This window comes from Mirounga angustirostris, unplaced genomic scaffold (genome assembly GCF_029215605.1).
Source record: "Mirounga angustirostris isolate CCGP_5_RB_7025 unplaced genomic scaffold, mMirAng1.0.hap1 SCAF_17, whole genome shotgun sequence".
Classification (NCBI taxonomy): Eukaryota; Metazoa; Chordata; class Mammalia; order Carnivora; family Phocidae; genus Mirounga; species Mirounga angustirostris.
This window is the reverse complement of record NW_026991725.1, coordinates 45,755,956-45,778,940: the sequence shown is the minus strand read 5'-3', so window position 1 is coordinate 45,778,940 and position 22,985 is coordinate 45,755,956. Positions and strand designations below refer to the sequence as shown.

The 22,985-nt window shown below is 62.9% G+C and overlaps 1 protein-coding gene across 1 annotated transcript in view; it reads right to left on the bottom strand.

Annotated features, from left to right (window-relative positions):
* The window catches only part of PITPNM3 (PITPNM family member 3), a 74,820-nt gene extending 54,864 nt beyond the window's left edge, over positions 1-19,956 (bottom strand). The window contains exons 1-2 of the mRNA XM_064582561.1: positions 19,852-19,956; positions 5,286-5,381 (exon numbers count right to left, since the gene is read on the bottom strand). Of these exons, the coding sequence (XP_064438631.1) occupies positions 5,286-5,381; positions 19,852-19,873 (118 nt within the window). The 5' untranslated portion in view covers positions 19,874-19,956. The remainder of the gene's footprint in view (positions 1-5,285; positions 5,382-19,851) is intronic.
* Positions 19,957-22,985: the final 3,029 nt, after the last annotated feature.

Genomic DNA, 22,985 nt, shown 5'->3' with positions numbered 1-22,985 from the left:
TGAATGCCCTGGTTATTGATTTCGCATTTTGATTTCCGGAGGCTGCTCCCTGCATGCTAGTCCTCACCCCCAGTGACCTCTGGGGCGGACGGTTTTGCACCTGCTTCACCCCCACGGAGCCCCAGTCCCTGCCCAGACTCGGTGCTGGCGCCACAACCCCAGCCCTGACCCCGGACGGACTGGGACCCTGACCCAGGGCCAGGACTTCAGAGCAGCGAGACTCCTTATCCCGCACAGGGAGCCTCCACCTCCAGCTCACGGGGCCGAGGACGTGTCACCTTCTGCAGTCCCGGGCCCAACACCGCCCGTCACCCCTGCACCCGACACCAATCTCCCAGGACCTAGATGAGCCCGGCCCCAGGGCCTCTGGGTTCAAGACTGCACACCTTCCCTGGTGCTACGTGCCACTGCCCCCACCATGGCCCTCACAGGGGCCCCACTCAGCCCATCCCAGACACCTCGGGGCAGCTCCGTGGCACTTGTTTCCCCTCTCCCACGCCTGAATGAGAGGCAGGGCCGGGGTCAGGAGCACACCTGTGGTTTGCTTCTGTGAGGGCCCCTTTGCCTCCCCCATGGCACAGCGTCCCACTCATCCCTGAGACCAACGACCCCACCCCCTGCCTGTGTAACACAAGGGCCCGGGCCCCAGAGGCTCGGCTGGGGTCAGACATGGCCAGTCACCGGCCCAACCTCTGTCCAGGCAGCCTGCACCTCCGTCCACTACCTTCCCTCCCACTGGAGGCTGTGCCCCCACAGGAAAACCCAGATAGAGCTGTGCCCACGTTCTCCACGAGACCCACCGTGGTCAGTTAAATACAATGGTTATCTCATCCCCTTCACTGTGAGAAGCCAGGGATTGGAGCAAGGAGCAGGGTGTCCGCAAGACTGAATGCAGCTCTCGGGCCCAGCCTCCTGCCAGGAGGGGAGCAGGGAGTCTGCTGGTGCTGGGCACAGGGACAACAGAGAGCAAAGGACACAGAAGACGTGGCTGTGGCAGAAACCTCCAACGTCCCACCCGGAGGGGGCTCGGCTGTACTCCCCATCAGGCTACCCAGGCCAGGTGTGTCCTGAAAACAAACCCCGGCTGCAACCCCCCAGCTGCCCCCTCAGCTGCCCCAGCTGCATACCCCCAGCCACCCCAGCTGCACCCCCAGCCATTCCAGCTGCACCCTCAGCTGTCCCAGCTGCATGCCCCCAGCCGCTCCGGCTGCACCCACCTAGCCGCCCTGGCTGCACCCCCTGCCGCCCCGGCTGCACCCCCCCAGCCGCCCTGGCTGCACCCTCAGCCGCTCCGGCTGCACCCCCAGCCGCCCCGGCTGCATGCCCCCAGCCGCCCCGGCTGCACCCACTTAGCTGCCCTGGCTGCACCCCCAGCCGCCCCAGCTGCACCCCCAGCCCTTCCAGCACACAACCCTGTAACCGCTGGGGCTGGGCCTGCTTGTGCAAGTTCATAGTGAGGTGCAGGCTCTTGTCTAGATGTCAGGAGAGGGGTCTAGAGAAAGCAAGCATCTCCAGGGAAAAACGCGCGGGCCTCCTGCCCACCTGCTCACCCCACCGCATTCCCTTAGGTCACGTGGGGGGTTTCCTCTACTTTTAACAGCGTCACTGAGGTAGAACCGACCTCAGTAAACTACACATATTTAAAAGGACAACTTGGAAAGTTCCAGCACGTGGACATCCGTGAAACCATCACCCCCAGAGTCTTCTCCGGCCCACTCGAATCCCTCCTTCCGGGCCCCAGGCCACCGGCCTGCTCCTGCACTAGACATGGACACTCTGGGGTTCTGAGTACCTGGGGTCACGGTGCCCAACGCCCTCTGTCCACCCACCTGCTCCCACTCGGAGGCCCCCCAGTGCCTGCACTCCTGGCCGGTTCCTCCTCAAGGCCGAGCCGTGTCTCCCCACACGGATGACCCACGTGTGTGCGTGCACTCACCCGCCGCTGTGCGTCTGGGCCGTTTTAGGTTTGGCAGCAGTACATACAGCTGCTGCGCAGGCTCACGGGTGGACGCGCACTCTCCTCCGTCCTGGGTACACACCTGGCCGCGAGAGGGCCGGCGCCTGGGGCAGCAATGACCACGAGTGCAGAAGAGCTAGAACCCACCCCCACGTGGCTGTACCATGGCCGCGCCCTCCAGCAGCTTGCAAGTCCCAAGTCCTCTGCATCCGGGTCAGTCGAGGTAACAGGTGTGGGGCAGCATCGTCCTCATGGGTGCGTGGCAGAGTCACACCGTGGTTCCCCGCGGGCTCGTGGCAGAGTCACACAGTGGTTCCCCAAGGGCTCGTGGCGGCGTCACACCGTGGTTCCCCACAGACTCGTGGCAGAGTCACACAGTGGTTCCCCATGGGCTCGTGGCGGCGTCACACCGTGGTTCCCCGCGGGCTCATGGCGGCATTATACTGTGGTTCCCCGCGGGCTCGTGGCAGAGTCACACCATGTTTCCCGCGGGCTCGTGGCAGTGTCACACCGTGGTTCCCCGCGGGCTCGTGGCGGCATCATACTGTGGTTCCCCGCGGGCTCGTGGCAGAGTCACACTGTGTTTCCCGCGGGCTCGTGGCAGAGTCACACAGTGGTTCCCTGCGGGCTCGTGGCAGAGTCACACAGTGGTTCCCCGTGGGCTCGTGGCGGCGTCACACCGTGGTTCCCCGCGGGCTCATGGCGGCATCATACTGTGGTTCCCCGCGGGCTCGTGGCAGAGTCACACCGTGTTTCCCGCGGGCTCGTGGCAGAGTCACACAGTGGTTCCCTGCGGGCTCGTGGCAGAGTCACACAGTGGTTCCCTGCGGGCTCGTGGCGGCGTCACGCCGTGGTTCCCCATGGGCTCGTGGCGCCTTCACATTGTGGTCTCAGCTGGCGTTTCCCCAACAACGGATGAGGCTGAGCATGTTTTCAGTCTCTGGTGAGGTGTCTCTTCCCTTATTTCATTTTCGGCGATTGTCAGTGTGGCTCACCTGCTCGTCTGTCTTCCCTCCCACCACCACTGAACAGCAGGCTCCATGAGGGCTGGGACAGCGCCCGCTCACCCTGTGTCCCCTATGCGAGGGCAGTGCTCCTCCCCGATGGGCAGGTACTCAGTAAACACTGAAAGAGTGGACGGATGGGTGGATTCTAGCCCCTGCTCTGCCCGACTCCTTGAGTGACCTTGAGTGACCCTGAGCAAGCTTCCCAATCCCCTGGCCTCACTTTCCCAGCCTGGAGACTGGGGTAGCACTGTTGAACTCAAAGACCTTGCAGGTCCCCAGCTCTGACATGGTCAGGGCTTGAGCCACGGCCCCCTTGGCTGCCCTGGGTTTGCCCTTGCTCTGCACCCCAACCCTCTAGACTGTACTGTGGCCCCCAGGTATCCTTCACTGACAAGAGGGAGGCACCTCTTCTGGGTCTGGGAATCCAGACCCCATCACCCACCCTGCAGTGTCCATCAGGGGCAGTGGCCATGTGAGGCCCCAGGCCTGCCGCCGTGGCCCACGGACCTGGCATCCTGCCCAGAGGGTGTTGGGTGCTCAGATTGCTCCATACTCCTGCCCTCAATCCCTCACAAACCTTACACACAGAACCGGAGCCCCCCACCCAGAGCCCAACCATCTCCCCTGAGCTAACAGACTGAGGGTCTCTTGCCCCACCAGGGAGACCCTAGTGCAGGGCCCACAGGAGGAGGGAAGAAGGAGTAATAAGTCCGAAAAAGGGACCTGACCCCCCCTCCCACTGAGCTTCTGGGTTACAGCCCCTCCACCCCACCTTGATGTGGCCTCAGTTTCCCCATCAGAACACTGAGGAGGAGGACGTAACATTCCCGGGGCCTGCTCAGTACTAACACCCAGCCACGTGGCTCCCCCATGGCTGGAGGACGAAGGGCAGGGCTCAGCCTGGCGGGAGAACAGGGCCAGGGAGGGGACCCTTGAATCCTGGACACCTATGGCCTGGCCCCGAGGCTGAGAGCTGCCCATGGGGCCTGGCCCAGCTCAGGGCAGCAGAGAAGGACGGCTTCACCTCTGACTGCCTTGCTTGAGCCAGGGAAACTCCAACAGCCTTGACCAGGGGGCCACACAGACCACACAGGAGGTGGGGAGGGAGCAGCTCAGAAGTAAGGGTGCCTCAGCAGCCCTTGGGCGTCCCCTGTGGCTGAGGGCTGGGGTGCTAGGCTGGGGGGAGCAGCTAGCAGGGTGGGGGCAGGACCCTCCGAGGGGAAGCAGGTGAGCAGGCCTGACCCGCCCACCCACAGTGCCTCCCGCCGCAAGCCATCCCCATCATGCAGGAACCCCAGCCCCGATGAACTGCAAAGTATGTGAAGTAAAAGTGTTCTGAGCATCAAAATACTGACGCTGTTGTTTTCACGCTATAGGCCAGTTGCCCCCAGGAAGGAGCCAGACACCAATGGGGGGAACAAACGAGCCCCAACTGGGCCAATGCAGGGTTGGCCTCAGGGCCAAGACCCCCTGCCCAGCTGGGCTTCCTGGAAGGCACCTGAACTGGGCACTCCCCATTTCTGGAGGTGCGGAGCTCACAGGGAAACTGAGGCCTGGAGAAGATCAACGGCACGGCTGAGACCATGTCCCAAGTGTCCGCTCGGGTCCAGATGTCTTCCTAGTGCACAGTCTGTTTGTCTTTCAAGACCCCGTTTTGCCAGGCATTTCAAAGCTGGCCGTCCTGGGAGTGAGCCGACCCCCCAGATATGGTGCCTCCCTGGGTGTGGCCAAGCCGGCCAGTGAGGACTGGGGCCCCTGGGTGCAGGAGGAGGCCCCTGGTGCTTCTCATCCACCCCCAGACTGGCCAGGTGAGCGTGGCCATGGAAACCCACCCTCGGAAATGCTGGACGGACTCCGCTGTCACTTCCTGTGTCTGGAAGGCTCCTTCCCCTCGTCCCTCGTCACTGTGGAGAGGGTGCCACGGGCCTCCCCACCCCAAGTCCACCAGGGACCCGCCATCACCGTTTCTGTTAACACCTGGTGCCTTTTACTCAGCGGCATCCTTCCCCCTCGGGAGTGTGTCTTCCTCAGTGTCACTGTTGAATTCTGCGTCCCCCACCAAACCACAAGCCTGAGCAGGGCAGTGCCCACGTCCCCCAGCCTCTGCAGCATGGCGAGCGCCTCGCACAGTCCCCGAGCTAGACCCAGAGAGCCGAAGGGTGAAGGCAGGGCCCCTGCCCTGGGAATCACAGATCAAGTACCTGTGAAGTGTGGGATGCGGCGTCCAAGGAGGCGGAGACACTGACCCCCAACAGGGATCCCCCTCTTGGGGCTTCTAGAAAGGTCATCCGGCCCATAATGGGACGATGGGGTGCACTCACCTCTGGCATCAAAGAATTCATCGTCTGAGCTCTCCACTGAGTCGCTGAGCACGTTTCGAAGGTGCCAGGGGGTGCCGCCGCCCGGGGGAGGGCCACCTGCCAGAGAGAACACAGCCGTTAGCCAGGCCGAGGCCTGAGACCACGCCCGGCGTGAGGCAGGCAAACCCATGCCTTCAGACCGAGGGCAGGCCAGCGTCCCCGCCCCGCGGTCGGTGCCCAGCACCTCACTGAGCCGGCCGGACACCGTGCTTGCCTTTGGGCCCCAACCCCTCTCCGACATGCCATAGTGGGAGCCCCAAAATCGAGACTGGAGGCGGCCAAGGCATGCCGCCAAGGTGACCCAGCGCACCAGAACACGCGGTGGGCCGTGCTGCATGGGCGAAGGGTCTCTGCCGGCGGGAAGGGGCTCTGCTCACGGCAGCCACTCAAAGTCACCCCCACCTACGAAGCCACCTGCTCAAACGAGACATCGAGGTTTGGCGGAGCAGGGGATGAAGGCCCAGAACGTCAGGCCGGTCGTGGACACGTGTTCCCACACGCTCCCGGCCATGCCCAAGGGCGGCGGGCGGGTGAGGGGGCGGGAGGCTGCCGCCCACACAGCGAGTGCAGGCCCAGACCGCCGCGCCTCCGTGGGACACACGAGCCCTGAGCTCCACCCTGCCTCGGCAACCTGCACCATCCTGTCTCCAGCCGCAGCCTTGGCTCTCCCCCCAAAAAGTCCGGCGACCATCAGTCCCGAGCTCGAAGGATCGGAAGGAATGCATGCTCAGCGTCCGCCTCTCCGAAGGCCCAGACCCACGGTCCCCGCGAGTGACACCCACAGAAGGCAGGACGGGCGCTGATGGCTCTCGCGGGCAGGGCGCACACAGAACGCGGCCTCCTCCGCCCACCTCGCGCCCCACAGCAGGCTGGGCCAGGAGCCCCTCTCTGAGCTCCCTCCACGGGCAGCTGGGGACTCACGCGGAGCCATCCCAGCGTGCCCTCGCCCGACCCCCAGACCCATGAAGACCGGGGGGCTGCAGGTGGATTAAAATCCGTCAAAACTGAAACCATCAAAGCGTTAGGAGAAAATTGACCTGGTAGTTTTCCTGAGGAAGCCATCCGAGAACGGTTAACCATCATGTCCGACAACACCGGAGCCTGGAGGACACCCCGGCGTCCGTGTGCGGGGCCGGGGCGGAATGGTGTGGCGGCTCGTCGTGTGTGGACGCGGAAGGACGCCCACGGGGTGTGGCTGGGAGGGGGGAAGGCAGGTAGGGCCCAGAACAGTGTGTGCCTTTTGACCGTGTTTGGAAAACACGCTTGTATCTGCCCACGGAGGATTCGGGCGGCGTGTGGGTTAAGCGCCCAGGTCTGAGGAGGGACAGGCCTGGATGCGAGCTCAGGCTGAGCCCCCTGCCCCCTCTGTGCCTCGGTTTCCCCGGCTGTAAGGTGAGGACGGCTCACACCTGCCTGGGGAGCGTGTAAATCTCAAACCGAGGCTCACAGCGCTCATTAGCACATGGTGAGCGTCCACAAAGGAGCTTATTGTATAAATTTACGGACGGCGGCATCACCATGTCCGTAAGTATCCGGACGTTATTCGTAGAGTGAATCTGACGGGAGGAGGCAGAGGAAATGTGGTTTTTACACAGCTCACATGATTTTATGACTATTAACTTCATAAATCATCCTATTTTATCAGTTCTAAGAGGCGCACTTTTTCACACTTTCACGTCTTTGAAACCGGAGCGCGTCGCACATCACGGCACGACGTAGCTCACGCGGATCCCTGAGCGACCCGGGCCTTTCAATAAACACACGGGGTTTTTCTTTCAATAAACTTCCTCACACGTTTCTTAGTAACGTTTCTTTTCTCCAGCTCAAGCTACTGTAATTGCACAATATGCAACGTAGACAACACGCCGACGACGTTACCCGTGAGGCTCTGCTCAGCAGGAGGCGCCGCTGCATCTTAGATTCTGCGGAAAACAGTGAAACCACCCTGCACGCAGGGCTCGCTGTCCCCGGGGCGTCAGCCCTGGCCAGCAGGTCACCCGTCTTGTGTCTGCAGAGACCCGCATTCCCGTAGGAGCAATGTCCCTGCCTCGGCTTCCCCATCTGCACGGTGAGAAGCCTGACGGACACTGTCCCTTTTCAATTCTGACCGATGTTGGAGGGGCGCGTCTGGCACACACAGCAGATGCCAGTGAGCAAGTGAGAGGGAGGCGCTCCCCCCACGGCTACCGGGGCGGGGGGGGGTCTGCATCAGCCCCGCCCCCACCACGCCCAGCACCCCTGCAGGATGCTGGCACTGCTCCCTGCCCTGAGCCCAGATCCCAGAGCATAAAGTGTTCGGGAAGGGCGAGGCCAGCCCTGTGGGCCCAGGGACGGCGCCTCCTGCCCGTCCTTCCCGCCCCACCCACCACAAACTCCCAAACACACACCCAACCAGGCGAGCATCACATTCCGAGGCATGCACCTCTGGGTGCAAAGCTGGGTCTGGCCCACATTCCCCGTGGGGATCCTCTAAGCTTTCGATGCCTGGCCACCACGGCGGGCGGTGTGGCAGGCTGGACAGCAATTTCCTGCTCACAGGCCCTGGATTTTACTGCAAGGGATGCACCAATGTGGAGGAGGGTCTGGCTGGTACAGCAAGACGGGAGAAGAAACAAAGGTATACATATTTGAAAGGAAAAACCAAAACCATCTCTATTCTCTGATGGCATTGCTGTCCATATAGAAAACAAAAGTTCTACAAAATCTACAAAAAGCAAAACAAAACAAAACAAAACACAGCCCACCAAAAACGCTTCTGGAACAAATCACTGAGCACAGCAAGATCACCGGATACAAGACCAACATACGAAAGTCAATATATTGTCAATGAGGAACGAGAATTTGCAATTTAAGAAACAATACCATTTATAAATATCACCCCCAAAACCCCCAAAACACAAAGAAGTGCTTAAGTATAAGTCAAGTGTATATAGCGATTTCTATGATTCAAAAAGTAGTCATTTAAAATTCTTGCTGAATTTACATTAATTTTATACGTGTTCCCAGTCAGGAGACACTAAAGGTATGAAAACCACCATCCACACTATATTAATATGCAGATATCCCTTGCTGTGCACATCCATTCTGTTCCCAAGAAGCCAGAGCCTGGACGGTCAGGACAGTCCTACTGTCCCTGTTATTTGGTCCCTGAGTGTTGGATGGGGGCAGCGAGCTCACCGGAAGCTGTGCCCACGTCTATCTGGTGCTTGAGCTTGAATAGCAAAGGCTCCAGAATTTGTGGCTCATGCACCACCCCCACCACACCCTTCCCTTCCGGCCACCGTCCCCCTAGGTCACTGCCACACTGAGGACACGTGTGACGGGCTGGCCTTCGTGGGGTTCCCAGCCGGAGGGAATGGCTGCGGGGAAGCCGGGCTGGCTCCATCTGGGGGAGCCATTCACCCTACTAGATGTAGGCAGAGAGGGAAGGGGAGCCCACCCCAGGGACCGTGCCAGGTGCTGGGGACACTGTGGCAAAGAAGCAGGGGAGGGCGGGGACCTCGCAAAGCTTACGTTCTGCAGGGGGACGGGGGTGCAGAGCTGGGACGAGTAACTGACGAAGAGAATTTCAGCAGCAGAAAGTGACACGGACACAATAGGATCTCTCCCTCCTATCTCTGTGGTGCCCCCTTCCCCACACATCTGACAGCAGAGTCAGCCTGAAGAACAGACCAACATGGATGTGAGTTATGGTCACTGAACCAAAGCTGTGCCTCCCCTTTCGAACAGACTCTCCTCTGTGGACAAAGTCTATATTTGAATTTCTTCTCAAAGGCATGTTTCATTGTGTTTACGGTCATCCTCCTTGTTTTCAAAATGCGTTCCTGCATTGGTTTTTAAAGATGCACTCTATAGGGGCGCCTGGGTGGCTCAGTTGGTTAAGCGACTGCCTTCGGCTCAGGTCATGGTCCTGGAGTCCCAGGATCGAGTCCCGCATCGGGCTCCCTGCTCGGCGGGGAGTCTGCTTCTCCCTCTGACCCTCCTCCCTCTCATGCTCTCTGTCTCTCATTCTCTCTCTCTCAAATGAATAAATAAAATCTTTAAAAAAAAAAAAAAAAGATGCGCTCTGTTTGTTCAGATGCGTTATAAATCCCTCCCTGCTCTCAGGCAGGGGTTGCCCCAAACAACCTCTGGAGAGGGGGTGCACGGGGTCTCAGCTGTCCACACCTCCAGAAATGAGAGCCTATGCAAGCAGGTAACACTGAGCAGCAATCATCACCCGGCTTCTGCACGGGGGGGTGCACCCTTCCTCTCTTCCTCCTGCAGACTTTTTAACAAGGTCACATTGAACAAAGGGGCACAGTGGCGGGATGACTTGGGAGGGTGTGAGAGGGCTTCCTATGAAGGTGTCAGTCAATGAGAAGGAGCCAGACACACCGAGCGTGTGCGTGTGTGTGTGCAGACAGTCCTGCACACACTCGTGTGGGGTGCACAGGCAGGTGCGTGCATGTGACCTGTCCTACAGCTAACGATGCATGAAGCTGCTTGCTCGAGGCCACAAAGCCCGTAAGTGATGGAGGCGGCACTGGAAGCCAGACCCATCCAACTTGCCCACCGGGTGTGCGAGTCAGTGTCTGGGTATCCTCGTGTCTGTACAGACATCCGCATGTGCACCCACCTTCCTTGGAGAGCGCCCCCTCCCCAAGCCCCTCTCCCTTCCTGAGCCTGTCCTGAAGACACATGCAAGCACGCGTGCTCCCGTATAACACCCCCCGCCCCATCTCTGCGCCTCATGCACACGCCAGCCTGCAGGCAAGGCTGGAAACTTCGCAGAAACCTTAGCATGTGGGCCATGGAGCAACACCAACCTGGGTTCCCGCTACCACTTATGGGCCCACGACGGAAGCACATTGATTGCGTGGGGCCTCACTCCTGTCATCTGCAAGGTGGGCATCATAGTTGCGACCTCACTGTTAGGAATTCAGCACGGACCACCGACTGCAGTGTCCAGCACCCTGGCACCCCGTCAGCTGCAGGACTGAGGGGTAGACAGGGCCCATGCGGGCTTTCAGGCAGCCCCCCAAGGCCACAGACCCATCTGCGTCCTCCAAGGCCCACCTGACATCCTCCAGCAGACTCTCCTGTCCCACCTCCTCCACCACACTTACTTAAAGCTCTAAATCAGGACAAAAGAGCAAGGGGGAAACCCATCCCCCCCAATCCAGAGAGAATCACAGGATTCTTTGCACCCATGATGCCCTGACCCCCAACAGAGCTCCAAGTGGGGTCGGGGGACAACCTCTCTCCCTGCCCGCCTACCCACCGCCTCGGGTGGAGCGTAGCCTTGTGACCTCGTCACGGGCCTGGCCTCCCCAGCGTGGGTGCAGCTGGGGGTCCTGGCTCAGATCACCAGCCACCCTGCTCCCCCCGACCTGGGCCGGCTCCCAGGGACACAGCAACAGAGGGCCAGATGGACAGGAGCCACCTGTGGATGTTCTGCCCTGTGCCAAGGGGCCCCCCAAGGTGGCCCCACCCTGAGGGCAGGAGCCCACCAGAAGGGAGACACCACGCTGTGCTCAGGAGCCCAGCCTGAGGAGAAAGGCATTGGTTGACTCTTCTGGGGCCAGACCTTGGGCCGGAGAGCGTCCTGGGGGAAGGAGTTAGGGAAAGAGCTAACCTGGATTGGTCCCTGCCCCTGGGATGCAGCCTCAGGCCCAGCCTTGAGGAGCCCAGGACAGATGAGGGCAGCCTGGCCGCTGGGCTGAATGCCAATCCTGCGCCCCACAGGTGTGGACAGCATGTCCCGGAGGCAGAGGCCCTGCAGGCTGGAGGGCCTGAGGTCTTCCTGGGGAGGGGGCCTCAGCTGAGCCTTAAGGGAAGTCGTGGGCAGGGTGGGAGGAAAGACACAGGTCAGAGCAATGAGGCCATGTCTATGAGAAGCTGGATCGAGAAACTTCTCCTCCAGAATGGGAAGTCTGGCTCATGAGAACAGGAGGGGACCTGGGCGTCTGCGGTGACGGCCACACTCTGCGGGTGTTCAAGTAACACCTGCCAACTCTCACACCTCCAGGAGCCTCAAGCGCCTCTGAGTGGCCGGGGCGGGGTGTCCGGCTCTGGGCCCGCGCCAGGCCCTGCCTGAGGCTGTACCGGAAGCCACGGCTGGTGCGCTGCCTCCACGGAGTGTGCGCCTCGGGGCAGAAAAGCACTCTGCTGTGGCTCACTTAGGCCCCTTGTCCCCATTCTCTCCACGTCTGTCACACACAGACACACACACGCACAGACATACGTACATACATAGACACACAGAGACACACAGAGAGAGTTGCACAGATACACACAAGCAGACACGCATACACTCATAAACACACAAATGCACACATGTGCACACGCAAACACACACATAGACATACACACACATACACACACAAACAGAAAAATACACAGGTACACACACATCCGTGCACACATCAACGCACACGCATGCACACAGACACGCATACACGCATAAATGCACACGCACACACACACGTCTTTACACAGGTCTGAGGACGGCAGGTTTCACAAGCCCACACATCAGGGTCTAACTGCCAGTGGTCAACGCTGCTGAAGGGATCAGGCCACCGGACGTCCCGTGGGCCGGGGGGCAGTGTGGACACAGAGCTGGCAGCCCACGCGTGGCTCACACAGCCACCCCCACCCACGCACAGCTTCACACCTAGTCCCACAGCACAGGATCCCGGGCTCCCAGGGGTCCCCGAACACGGAGTGAGACGCGGGGTCTGGCGCGGCCCCCCGGCGGCCCTCCACCCCAGAGCCTGGCCTTCCCCCTCAAGCGCAACCTGAACCACCGTCCCGCTCACCCTCCCACCGGAGGCTGGTCCAAATCCAGGCCTGCCTCTCGTCTGCTCGCTGTGCACCTCGGGGTCGCAACAGCATGCTGTTCCTATGGCGGGCAGCTATGAGGACTGCACGAACGAGCGTCTGGAACGGTCCGCCGGCGTTTGCGCGCAGACTCTCCCATGGGGGGCCCTCCCCTTCCCCTCCTGGGACAGACACAACAGCAACTGCTCTGAGCAGGCGGGCCCCCATCCCCCTCCCGGCGCAGCTCCCTGTCTCCCAGACTCCGAGCTGCCCAAGGCCAGGACCCGCTCTCTCTCCACCTGCCAGCCGGGGCCCCTGCAGCGCACGGCCCCTGGGAGGTCCCTGGGATTGTGCTCCTGCCTGTCCCCATGCCCCGAGTGCCCTGACTGCCATCCATGCTTGAGGATCAGCTCCGGGCCTTCGGGCCCCAAGGCTGGTCTGGAGCCTGCCTCCTCCGTGCTCCCCTGACGTCCTTCGCCTGCGCCCATCAGAGCACCTATCCCCTATCCGCAGCCGGGGTCCAGGCCTTCCTGCCCCACTGGGTGGTGGGGTCCCTGGGGCACACACCTGCTGGGAACCCTGCAGGCCCACAGCCCCTCCCAGCCCAGGGCTGGGCACAGGGGAGCCCGCGTTCTGCTCGGCACGGCCCACCGCAGGGGAGACCTCGGGCGCGGCCCTCTCGGGGGAGCATCCCACCGCACCTGCCCTCACACCCCACTCCGGGTCAGGATGAGTCCCGGAACCAGAGCAGTCCAGGACCAACCCGCCCAGGCTCAGCCCTCATGGGGTGTGGGGCCACCAGGGAGGGACGAGAGGCCAGGAGAAGCCTTGAAGGAAACCAGTGCAGGTTGGGGGTTGGTTGCTATGGAAACATGTCCTAACTATCTCCCAAACGGCTGTATGCGCCACTGATGAGCTTATGGGCTGGGCTGTCTTGGGGACACGCGGGGAGCCCTGGGAGGGCCTGTCTGCTGGGGCTCCCAGCACCTGGAGCTCAGATCCTGGATGACCCCGCCAGTGGTCAACGCTGGGAAGGAACCCAGCTTCCGGGGGACAAGGCGGCTCCGTGAGTCCAGGCTGCAGAATGACCCTGAGACCAGCCACAGCCCAACCCGGGCCCTGACCACTGCCTGCGCCTGGAGCGGCGGGCCCCAGACGGAGTCACGGCCCTGGGCACAGCGCAGGCCACGCCCCCATCTCCAGCCACATGGCAGACGCGGCCAGGGCCCCGCCGCAGACCCAGCTGTAAATCTGACACCAGTGTGAGCCGCCACCTTCCGCCAGACCCTGGCCGTGCTGGCCCCAGGCACCACCGAGGGGCTCGGCCTCGGCCAACACGGACTTCTGCGCAGCGCATCACACGACAGCCCGGGGCCTGCGTGGCCGGTGAGGCCAGCGAGGAAGGGCCGTGGCCCCCGCCTGCAGCTCAGGACGGAGGCTCCCCGAGGGGGAAGCCGGCCCGCCCTACTGTCCCACCCCCGTCCCCAGGCACCGGCTGGAGGCGGATTAAGACCCCAGGCTCCCCACAGGACACGTTTGGCCAACCCAGGTACTTTGAAAAAATATGCTTTTTGAAGACCTTCTGGTGGCTCATAAATATACCACGGAAATGCCCATTAATTACCTTATTGAGGAGATAATTGGTGATGAACCGCTTTGGCTACCCATGGTATTTCCATCAGCTCTGCCAGCCTGGCTCCCGACGGCTCTGAGTTGCCGGAAGCAGACCTCCCCGGACGCGCCCCTCCGGCCCGCCAGACTCCCGCTTTCTCCTCCCGCTGAAGGGAGCTGCACGGCGCCCACCGCTGTGCCACGTGCAGGTGCTCAGGAGGGCGGGGGGCACAACATGGGACAGGGGCCCCTGCCAGTCACCCCAGGAGCCCCCGTGGGGAGTGGGGAGCCGAGGCCCACGACCCAGGCGCCCAGCTGGGGCCGCGAGGATGCTGCAGAGAGCCCAGCTCCAGGAGCCGCCCGCGTCTTGGTGAGAGCAGCACAGATTACAGGGGCCCTACCAAAGGCGGGCAGCACGGAGCCGTGAGGGCCAAGGTGACCCCGCGGGGGCCCCTTTGCCACCTGCCACTCCGAGGCTGCTCCCGAGCAAGGGTGGGGCCCCAGTCGCCTCCGGCCCGCAGGCTCCCCGTCTGTGCCAGTTCACAGCCCAGGAGCCGCGGGCCAGGACGCGGGAGGGGGGCCGCTCCACGTTACACCCCACAAGAAGGGAACAAAGAGACAGCAAGGGATAAACGCCCCACACGCCCATGCTGGGCAGCAATGGGAGGGCTGAAAATAGCTCTTTCCACCACCAGGGGTGACTCCAGCCTTGCTCAGCCGGGACCAGCCTCCCGGGGGAGGGACGTGGTGGGGACAGGAGAAGGAAGCCTCAGGCCACAGCCGGGCAGAGGCGTCCGAGGAGGAGGACGCTGATCTGGACATCCTGGAGCAGTCCAGAGACCGTCAGAGGTGTGCAAGCAGTGAAGGGTGGCCACGGATGCTGCAAAGCCCAGTCCTGCACCCCTCGGGCTGTCCCTGACTGGGAGTAACACAGGAGGTGACCGGCCTCCCGGATCCGCCCGAACTCAGCGCCCCTCCCAGACAGAGCCCGGCGTGTTTCCATTTTTGCTTCCAACCCTTGCTTGGCATCCCTCCCCTCTAGAATAACGGGTCATCTGGGAAGGGGACCGCCTCCTCGCTGGCCTCCCCCACGCAGGTCAGCAAACAAGCAGGTGACTCTCCAAGGAACACAGGCTCCAGACTCCCCGTGGGGTACCCACCCCTGCAGGGTCAGCCCCGAGCTCTGCTGCTCGGCCTGGGGAGGAACCGCACCAAGAAGCCGAGAGAGAGAGAGCAGCCTGACGGCCAGGAACCGGCAGCAGCACCTGCCCCCCCCAGCCCCAGACACACACGCGGACCCCCTCCCCCCAGGGCCACAGAGCCTCCCCTCGGGGCCCAAACTCGCCTGACGACAGGCCAGCCCCGCATCTCAGAGTGAACCTCCTAAACGCTGCCCTGGGGACGGCCTGGAGGAGGTGGGGGGGCGCGGCAGGGACCCAGCTCCCGCCCCAGGGCCGCTGACAGGCAAGAGGCCTCCCCCCACCCACACGCGTACCCCCGTGAGGACTGTGGCCACACGGCTGTGTGGGCGGGCGTGGCATGCATGGGGGCGGGCGGGCGCGGGCCCTGGAGGTGGCATTTACCTCCGGAGTGACTCACCAAGGCTCCATTCCTTTGCAAAAGGGGGTGCAATTTAGCATTTTCTTTTTCTTCAGAAAACAAGAATTTTAAAGCCAGGAGTAGAGAGAATTTGAGGGCGTGTGTGGGGGGCTGGGATCTCATGTAATTTCCAAGCTCACTTGTTCTGTGCTCTCGGCGCCCCCCACCCCAGGCCTTGGGGGGGGACCAGCCACCCCCTCTCTGGGCTGGCTGCAGATCTGGTGATGGGCAGGTCAGGACCCCTGGGGACCCCCAGAGGCACGCATGCTGTCTGTGCTGGGCCCCCCCACTCCCACCACCCCTCTGGGGTCGCTGGGGGGCAGGAGAGCGGGGAGGAGACCCCCCAAGGCACAAGCCAGCAGGGAGGGGGTGAGAAAGAAGAAAGACCAGTGTTGGAGCTGGAGCAAATTTCAACCTGGTCCTGGCCCCCGGGGCTCTTCCTTGCCCCTTCCCCGACCCCCACCCTTGAGGAAACGGAGGCCCAGAGGGGCAGGTGAAGGTCAAGCAGTGACAGCCAGTCTCCTCCATGACACAGTCTAACCGCTAGGAATGCTGAGTGCAAGCATCGGCGAGTCCCTAGTCCTACTTCCAGCCCAGCCTCTGACTTCTTGGGGGTCTAGAAGGAGACACCGTGTCTTCCTGGGACTCAGTTTCCTCATCCGCAAAATGGGAGTGACAGCGAGCTCCCCCGGAGAGACGCCGTCCAGCCAGCAGGTAGGAAGCAGGTGACATCACAAGCCAGGGTGTCTCGGGCCCCCACACCCAGCACCCACCAGAGCATCCCACTCCCCACAGAGTGTTCACACGCCCGTCCTGGAGGACGCAGACCTCAGGAGAGGGCCCTGTGCCCTCCTGGCCTCAGGCTCCCGCCCTGCTAATTCGCAGGTGGGACTGGAACCCTCTGGCAACGAACGAGTCTGCAAGCAAACGTCACACCCTCTGGCCAGTCGCAGACTCGGCCCCAGCAGGGGGGTCTAGCCAGGTGTCCCACCTGAAGACCCTCAAGCACCCACCAGGTAGACAGGGGCCTCCCGCTAGGACAGGGGCTCCCGGGCCCAGGGCCACAGGCCTGAGACGAGACTCACGGACCGAGCACCCCGCACAGCCCAGGCTGACAGGCAGCAAAGGGTCCCCGGGGGGGCCTCAGCGGGGGAGGAAGAGATCCACCCGAGCCCGGCACCTCCAAGACAGCAGGGAAGTCCGTGAAGGCTTTCCGGAGGCAAAATCTCAGACAGGCCTTGAGTCGGGCACTCTGATGTGGCCCCCACGTTTCCCCCAGGCACCCAGAAAGGGGATCTGCAATCGCCTCGCAGAATGCGATACCCGTTCCGAGACACCCACGCAGCAAAGCCATCCCGGTGCCCTAGGCCTGGGAGCTTCTCCCGGACGCTGACAACGATGTCGTCGCATCTCGAATCCCCTGGCCCTCCCCAAAGTGCTGAGAGTCCCTTGCCTCCTCTGGGAGATCCGGCCACTGGAGGATCAGGCTCCTCCCCTCGGAGCTGGGCCAGCACCTGGTTCCTGCAGCCTGGAAGGCCCAGCCCGGGGCCTGCCCTACTGAGAAGGGGTCCCAAACCGCTGGGGCACTGGGGGGGGGGGGGGGGAGACAGGCGGTGGCAGGAAGCAGCCCTTCCCCACAGAGCCGGCTCTGCCAGGCTGGCCTCACCGACCTCACCGAGGGCAGAGGGGCTGCCGAAAACCCAAACGTGCCACCCTGCCCCACCCTCCATGCTGCTCTCCCCCCTGAGCTCTTTCCATCCCCCAACACCCCTCCAGGGCCTGCACCCTTGGGCACCTCCGGCCAGCCTCCCCGACCCCACCCTACTGCGCCCCTCCACACTCACCTCTTCCTCCGCCCAGCCCCTACCCAACCCCAGGCCTGCCCCTCGCCATCTTCCTGTCCAAATTCACCAGCTCTAAGGCGTAACTCCTACAGACCACCAGCCTTCACTGTCTCGGCCTCTTCTGTTCCGTCCTGCTGCCCACAGGTAGCCGGTCCACCAGACCTAGAGCGGCCTCGGGCCCTCCCCTCTCCTCTCCTCTCCAGACTGGGTGCAGGGCACCGCAACAGCGCTGGCCTGGGTGACTGAAGTCTCCCCAGACAGCGGCACCTGGTAGTAACCCGTTTGGGATCCACACTCTGTAATTCATCCAATCCTTTCTGGAAACTCCCAACGTGTTTTCCTGCACCTGGTGTCTCCTGGCAAAGTGAAAGTCCTTTACTGCTTCTCTTCAGCACCTGTCTGACGTAGTTGACACAGCCATGGCTGGCTGCTCAGGCTGGACACTGCACAAGTCCAGGGACGCCACTCACTAGACCACGGTATGATAATCCTGGAGTCATGCACTATGGTGACTCCGGGGCCCAAACCCCTACCTCCTCCCTCACTAGGTGGTCCCTTGGCCAGTTTTCAGAGGGAATATCTCGCAGGTCACAGAACGTAGCCCTCACTCACAAGCTGGCCTCCCACAGCCTCCACCTCCAACCTTCAGCCTCCCTTGGTTCCAATGTCACCCCCCAGAGTGGCCCGATCATTTCTGGCCATCGGTCTGCCCATCCGCAGTAGACGGTCCTGAGCATCCACCTGTCTGTTACGACCCCTCCTTGCGCCCCAGTTTCTCTAGCTGTGGAGAGAGGGGTATGGGCCCCTGTCTGAGAGGCCGCCTCTGTTCTAAAGCTCGCCGATCTATTCTGCACCGGCTTGGCCAGTGTGGCTCCCATACATGCATCCCGAGAGCCGTTTTCAGGTCAGTAGGCTTAGAGCCTAAAGAGCAGAAGGGACATCTACAAAATGCAAAGCAGCCCAGAAGGACTGAGAGAAGGAGGCGTCGTCCCATCTTGCTGGGTCAATCCCAACGGCTCCTTGGAGGGGCAGCTGAGTATGGGAGCGAGGAGCCCGGGCGCGTGGACCCACAGAGGAGGGGGTCCATGCTCCCTGAAGGGAAGGGCCGAGCACGGAACAGACGCCGAAAAGACAAGATGTCAGAACAGCGCGAGGCACCTGCCGCCATCAGCCCGGGAACCAAATGACCCACAGGCCAGACCGCACCCCCAGGCTGTGGGGGTGACCTGACGGGCCGTGATGGGGAGAGTCCATCACTTACCACCCTCAGAGTCTGGCAGCCCCTGCCCTGCGCCCAGGCTCTGCCTAGACCCTCTGTTTCCAATGCCTTAGGAAGGGGGAGAGGGCCATTCCCCCCCCACCCCCCCCGCCCAGGATCACTGCACACGGCGCCTGGAACACGGTTCACGCATGCTGATGGCCGTGCCCCGGCAGGTGCTCCCTGCAGGGCTGTGCACGCACACGCACACATGCACACACGGAGCGGAGGGCAGTGGGCGGGACACATGCCCTACCACGTGCCCTCTGGGAGCAGTGGGGGTGGGTAAGGCCCGGGCTCCAGGACGAGGGAGGCAGACAGCGTTTTCCAGCCTGCCTGGTGTCATCTCCCCGTGCCTCCCGCAGCACCTCAGGGAGAAAGGGGTGTTTAGCTGTGCCCCACTTGCGGTGTCTCACTCGGCCGGCCCCACCCCTGCAGGACTCCTCGGGGCCCTAAATCACATGCCCAGCATGGGCACAGGGGTTCCGGACGCGGCCCAAGGTCCAGAGCAGCATTTTCGGGGAGGCAGTGGATTTGCACAGAGCCCAGGGTGCTCACACCGAGTGTGCGTGCGGGTGAACTCACACTCATTCCATCACGGTCACGGCTTGTGGGTAGGGGGGTGGAGTTCGTGCCAGACCAATGCGCGTCCGGAGGGACGGCATAGCACCTGCCAACGTCACAGGCTGGGTGTGAGTTCTCGGTAGATTTACACATACCAGCCTCCCCAGCCCGCCCCGCTGAGACCAGGCTTGCTGTCGCCCACACCGTGGGGCCGGCCTGCGGGCTCTCCGCACCCGGGGCCCAGCCCAAGGCCTGGCACACAGCGGATGTTGGTGAATGAACGTCTGGCGGAACGAATGAATGAACGAATGACTAACGCCCACTCCCTCACACCGTGGGGCTGCACCGCCTGCGCCGGGGGGAGGGCAGAGGCCGCGGGACCCCGCACCTGACGCTCTGCCTCGGGTCCAGTCGGGGGAGGGGGCGGGACGGCTCCCAGGCGCTGCGGCGCGGAGCACCCCTCCTTCCCAAGAAGAAATCTGGGTCTCCTGACTGAGCTGGGGGCGGGGGGGTCGCCGCGTCCGGGCAGAGCGAGCGGCAGGACCGGGGCACGTCCTGGCGCTCGGGGCGTGGGATGCAGCGGCGGCGCGGGACAGCCCCTGCGGTCTCCGCGCCCGGGGCTTGCCCGTGGAGGTGGGGGGGGAGGCCTGGGGGCGCGCAGCCTGACCCGCCCCGGGCGCCGCAGGCCCGGCCCTCCCCCCGCCGGCGCCGTCCCTCCAGGTGCCGGGGCGCAGGAAGGACGCGGGGCGCGCGGCCCTCCCGGAACCTCCGCCCACCTGCGCGGGGGCTCACCTGGGTCCGCGGCCCCTCCTGGCGCCGCGCGGGCCCCTCCCCCGGCGCCCGCCCTCACCTGCACGGCCCGCCTGGGCCATGTCCCGGGCGGCGGGCTCCGGCTGCGCCGCGCGCGCTCCTCGCCGCTCCGGGCCCGGCCCGGCCGCCGAGCCGCCTCCGGCCCCGAGCGGGCTCCGCGCGCCGCGCCCCGCGCCCCCGCCCCGCGCGCCTCGGCCGCCGCAGCCGCCGCCTCGCCGCTCCCTCCCGCTGCCTTAAAGGCGCCGAGCGGCGGCCGCGCCGCCCCCCGCGCCGCCGGGGAGGGACTGACGGAGGAAGGCGCCGACACCGCCCCCGCGGGCCCGCACCCCCGCCCGGCCGCGGCCGCCGCTCTCCGGCCGCCACCGCAGCGCGCGGGGGGCGCAGACGCGGGGACGCCGGCGCGCGGGCCGGGAGAAGGGGCGCGGGGACGCGGGGCGCAGCGCCAGGGAGACTCCCCGGGCCGAGACACCAGCCGGGGAGGTGGGAGAGGGGGATCAGAGAAGACTGGAGACCCAGAGCCTGGCGCGGGAGAGACACCGGGCAGCAGAGGGGAGGAGAGAGGGAGGTGGCCCGGGGTGACTCTCCGTCAGCGCCCCCGCCGGGGCCCAGGGGCATGTCCAGGGTCTGACCTAGCCTCCGCCGGGAAGGGCCCCGAGTGCCTTTAACTCTGCAGGAACGTGTGCGACACACGCAAACCCCACCTGGGATTCTGGGGCAGGAGCAGAGTTTAGGGAGGCCAGCAGCCCAGCGGGGGAGCTGTGGCCAGGGCACTTCCCAAACCCGGCTGCAGACATTCCCGGTGAGCAGGCCCAGGGGAGGCCTCTGCCTGGCCGCAGCCGGAGATCAGCAGTCCAGCGCAACCCAAGCGGAGGTGGCAGTTTCCTGGCGGTGCCAGGGCCAGTCCCCTGGCTCCCAGCTGCTGCAGAGGGGTAACTCCCACCAGGCCCTGCCCCAGGAAGATGGCCTCTGCGGAACTGGCAAGGGCTAAGCTCAGTCACCATCTGCAGCCGGCGCCCCACCCACCCTACCCCACGCCCACCTTCTGGAGGAAAGTCCCCCTTGGGCCAGCCTTAGTCCTCAAGGCTAGGTCCCTCTAGCCCCTCCGTGGGAAACTGGGCACTCACAGGCGACAGGGGGCCTCAGTGAGCATCTAGTCCACAAACCCTCTGGGGCTTTAACTCCACCCAGGATTCTCACCGAGTGGCCTACACCTCCTGGTTGATTACATCCAAGGATGGGAGCTCAGTCGCTCAAGCAAGAGTTCTTCCATCTTTGGATGGTGTTGACCCTGAGAATGTTTTTCCTCAATTGAGCTGAAATCTGCATCTTGTATGACTCAAATATGGGTCCTGAGGGGTGCCCCACCTAACAAAGCCAAGGCTTCCCAGGGCCCTCTGTCCAAACTCCCTAGTGTATCCTCCCCAAGGAGGACAAACTGTCCTGGTTTGCCAGAGACTGCAAGTCCATCAGTCCGAGAGCTCTGGATCCCAGCACCAGACCGCAGCACTGACTCCAGCAGACGGAATTTCAGAAGCTGGTCACCAGCTGAAGAGTGAATGGATTCCTGCGGCCCTTCCCCAGTACTCGGGCGCGGCGAGCGGTATTGGCTGGACGGCAGGATGTGCGCGGCTCCGCTTGCGTGACCCGCGGGCCCCCCCGAGGTGTGCTGCACGGTCCCTGGTGCACACAGAAAGAGCCGGAAGCTGAGGAAGTTTGCTGTGGGTGGTCACGCAGCTTTCGATCTCAGGCTCTGCCCAGGGCGCCTGGCTGTCCTCACCCTCCCCTGCAGGTGGGGCAGTCAGAGGCCTGACCACCTGGTCTGCGGCTGTGAATGGTCGCGGGGGGCAACAAGCCTGCCTCAGAGGGAACACACCTGGACCTGAGCACCCCCTGGGGCCTTTGGCTCACAGTGGTAACAGTGACCGCAGTTTGGCAGGGGCCCTGCTACCTCCTGGCACCGCCTTCTGTGCGTGCGTGTGTGCATGTGTGTGTGCATCTGCATGTGTGTGGATGGGGGTGTGTGGATGTGTGCGTGCGTGTGTGTAGATGTGGGGGGGGTGTGCATATGTATGCGTGTGCGTGGGCATCTGTATGTGTGTGGATGGGGGTGTGTGAATGTGTGCGTGTGTGTAGATGTGTGTGCGTGTGTGTAGATGTGTGTGCGCGTGTGTAGATGTGTGTGCGTGTGCATCTGCATGTGTGTGGATGTGTATGTGTGCATGTGTGTAGATGGGGGGTGCATATGTGTGCATGTGTGTGGATGGGGTGTGTGGATGTGTGCGTGTGTGTAGATGTGTGTGCATGTGCATCTGCATGTGTGTGGATGGGGGTGTGTGGATGGGTGCGTGTGCGTGTGTGTAGATGTGTGTGCGTGTGTGCATGTGTATGCGTGTGTGTGCATCTGCATGTGTGTGGATGGGGTGTGTGGATGTGTGCGTGTGTGTAGATGTGTATGGGGGTGTGGAGCTGTGTGCATGTGTGTAGATGTGTGTGCATGTGTGCATGTGTGTAGATGTGTGTTCGTGCGTGCATATGCACATGTGCGGTATGTGTAGATGTGTACAGATGTGTGTGCATGTGCGTGTATGCGGGGATGTGTGTGCATGTGTATGCGTGTGCGTGTGCATTTGCATGTGTGTGGATGGGGGTGTGTGGATGTGTGCGTGCGTGCATATGCACGTGTGCAGTATGTGTAGATGTGTACAGATGTGTATGCGTGTGTGCATGTGTGTAGATGTGTGTGCGTGTGTGCGTGTATGCACGTGCGTGTGCATCTGCATGTGTGTGGATGGGGGTGTGTGCACGTGTGCATGTGCGTGTGTGTAGATGTGTGTGGGGTTGTGCATATGCATGCGTGTGGATGGGGGTGTGTGGATGTGTGCGTGTGCATGTCTGTAAATGTGTGTGCGTGTGTGCATGTGTATGCGTGTGCATTTGCATGTGTGTGCGTGTGTGTAGATGTGTGTGCATGCATATGCGCGTGTGTGGTATGTGTAGATGTGTACAGATGTGTGTGCATGTGTATGTGTGTGCGTGTGTGCATGTGTATGCGTGTGCGTGTGCATGCATACACACTCAGGGAAGGTGCACGGTGAGGCGAGCATTGAGACCCCTCCACACCACTCTGTCCAGACACCACAAGCCCCTGGGAGGGGTGAAGGGAGCAGCCCGGGG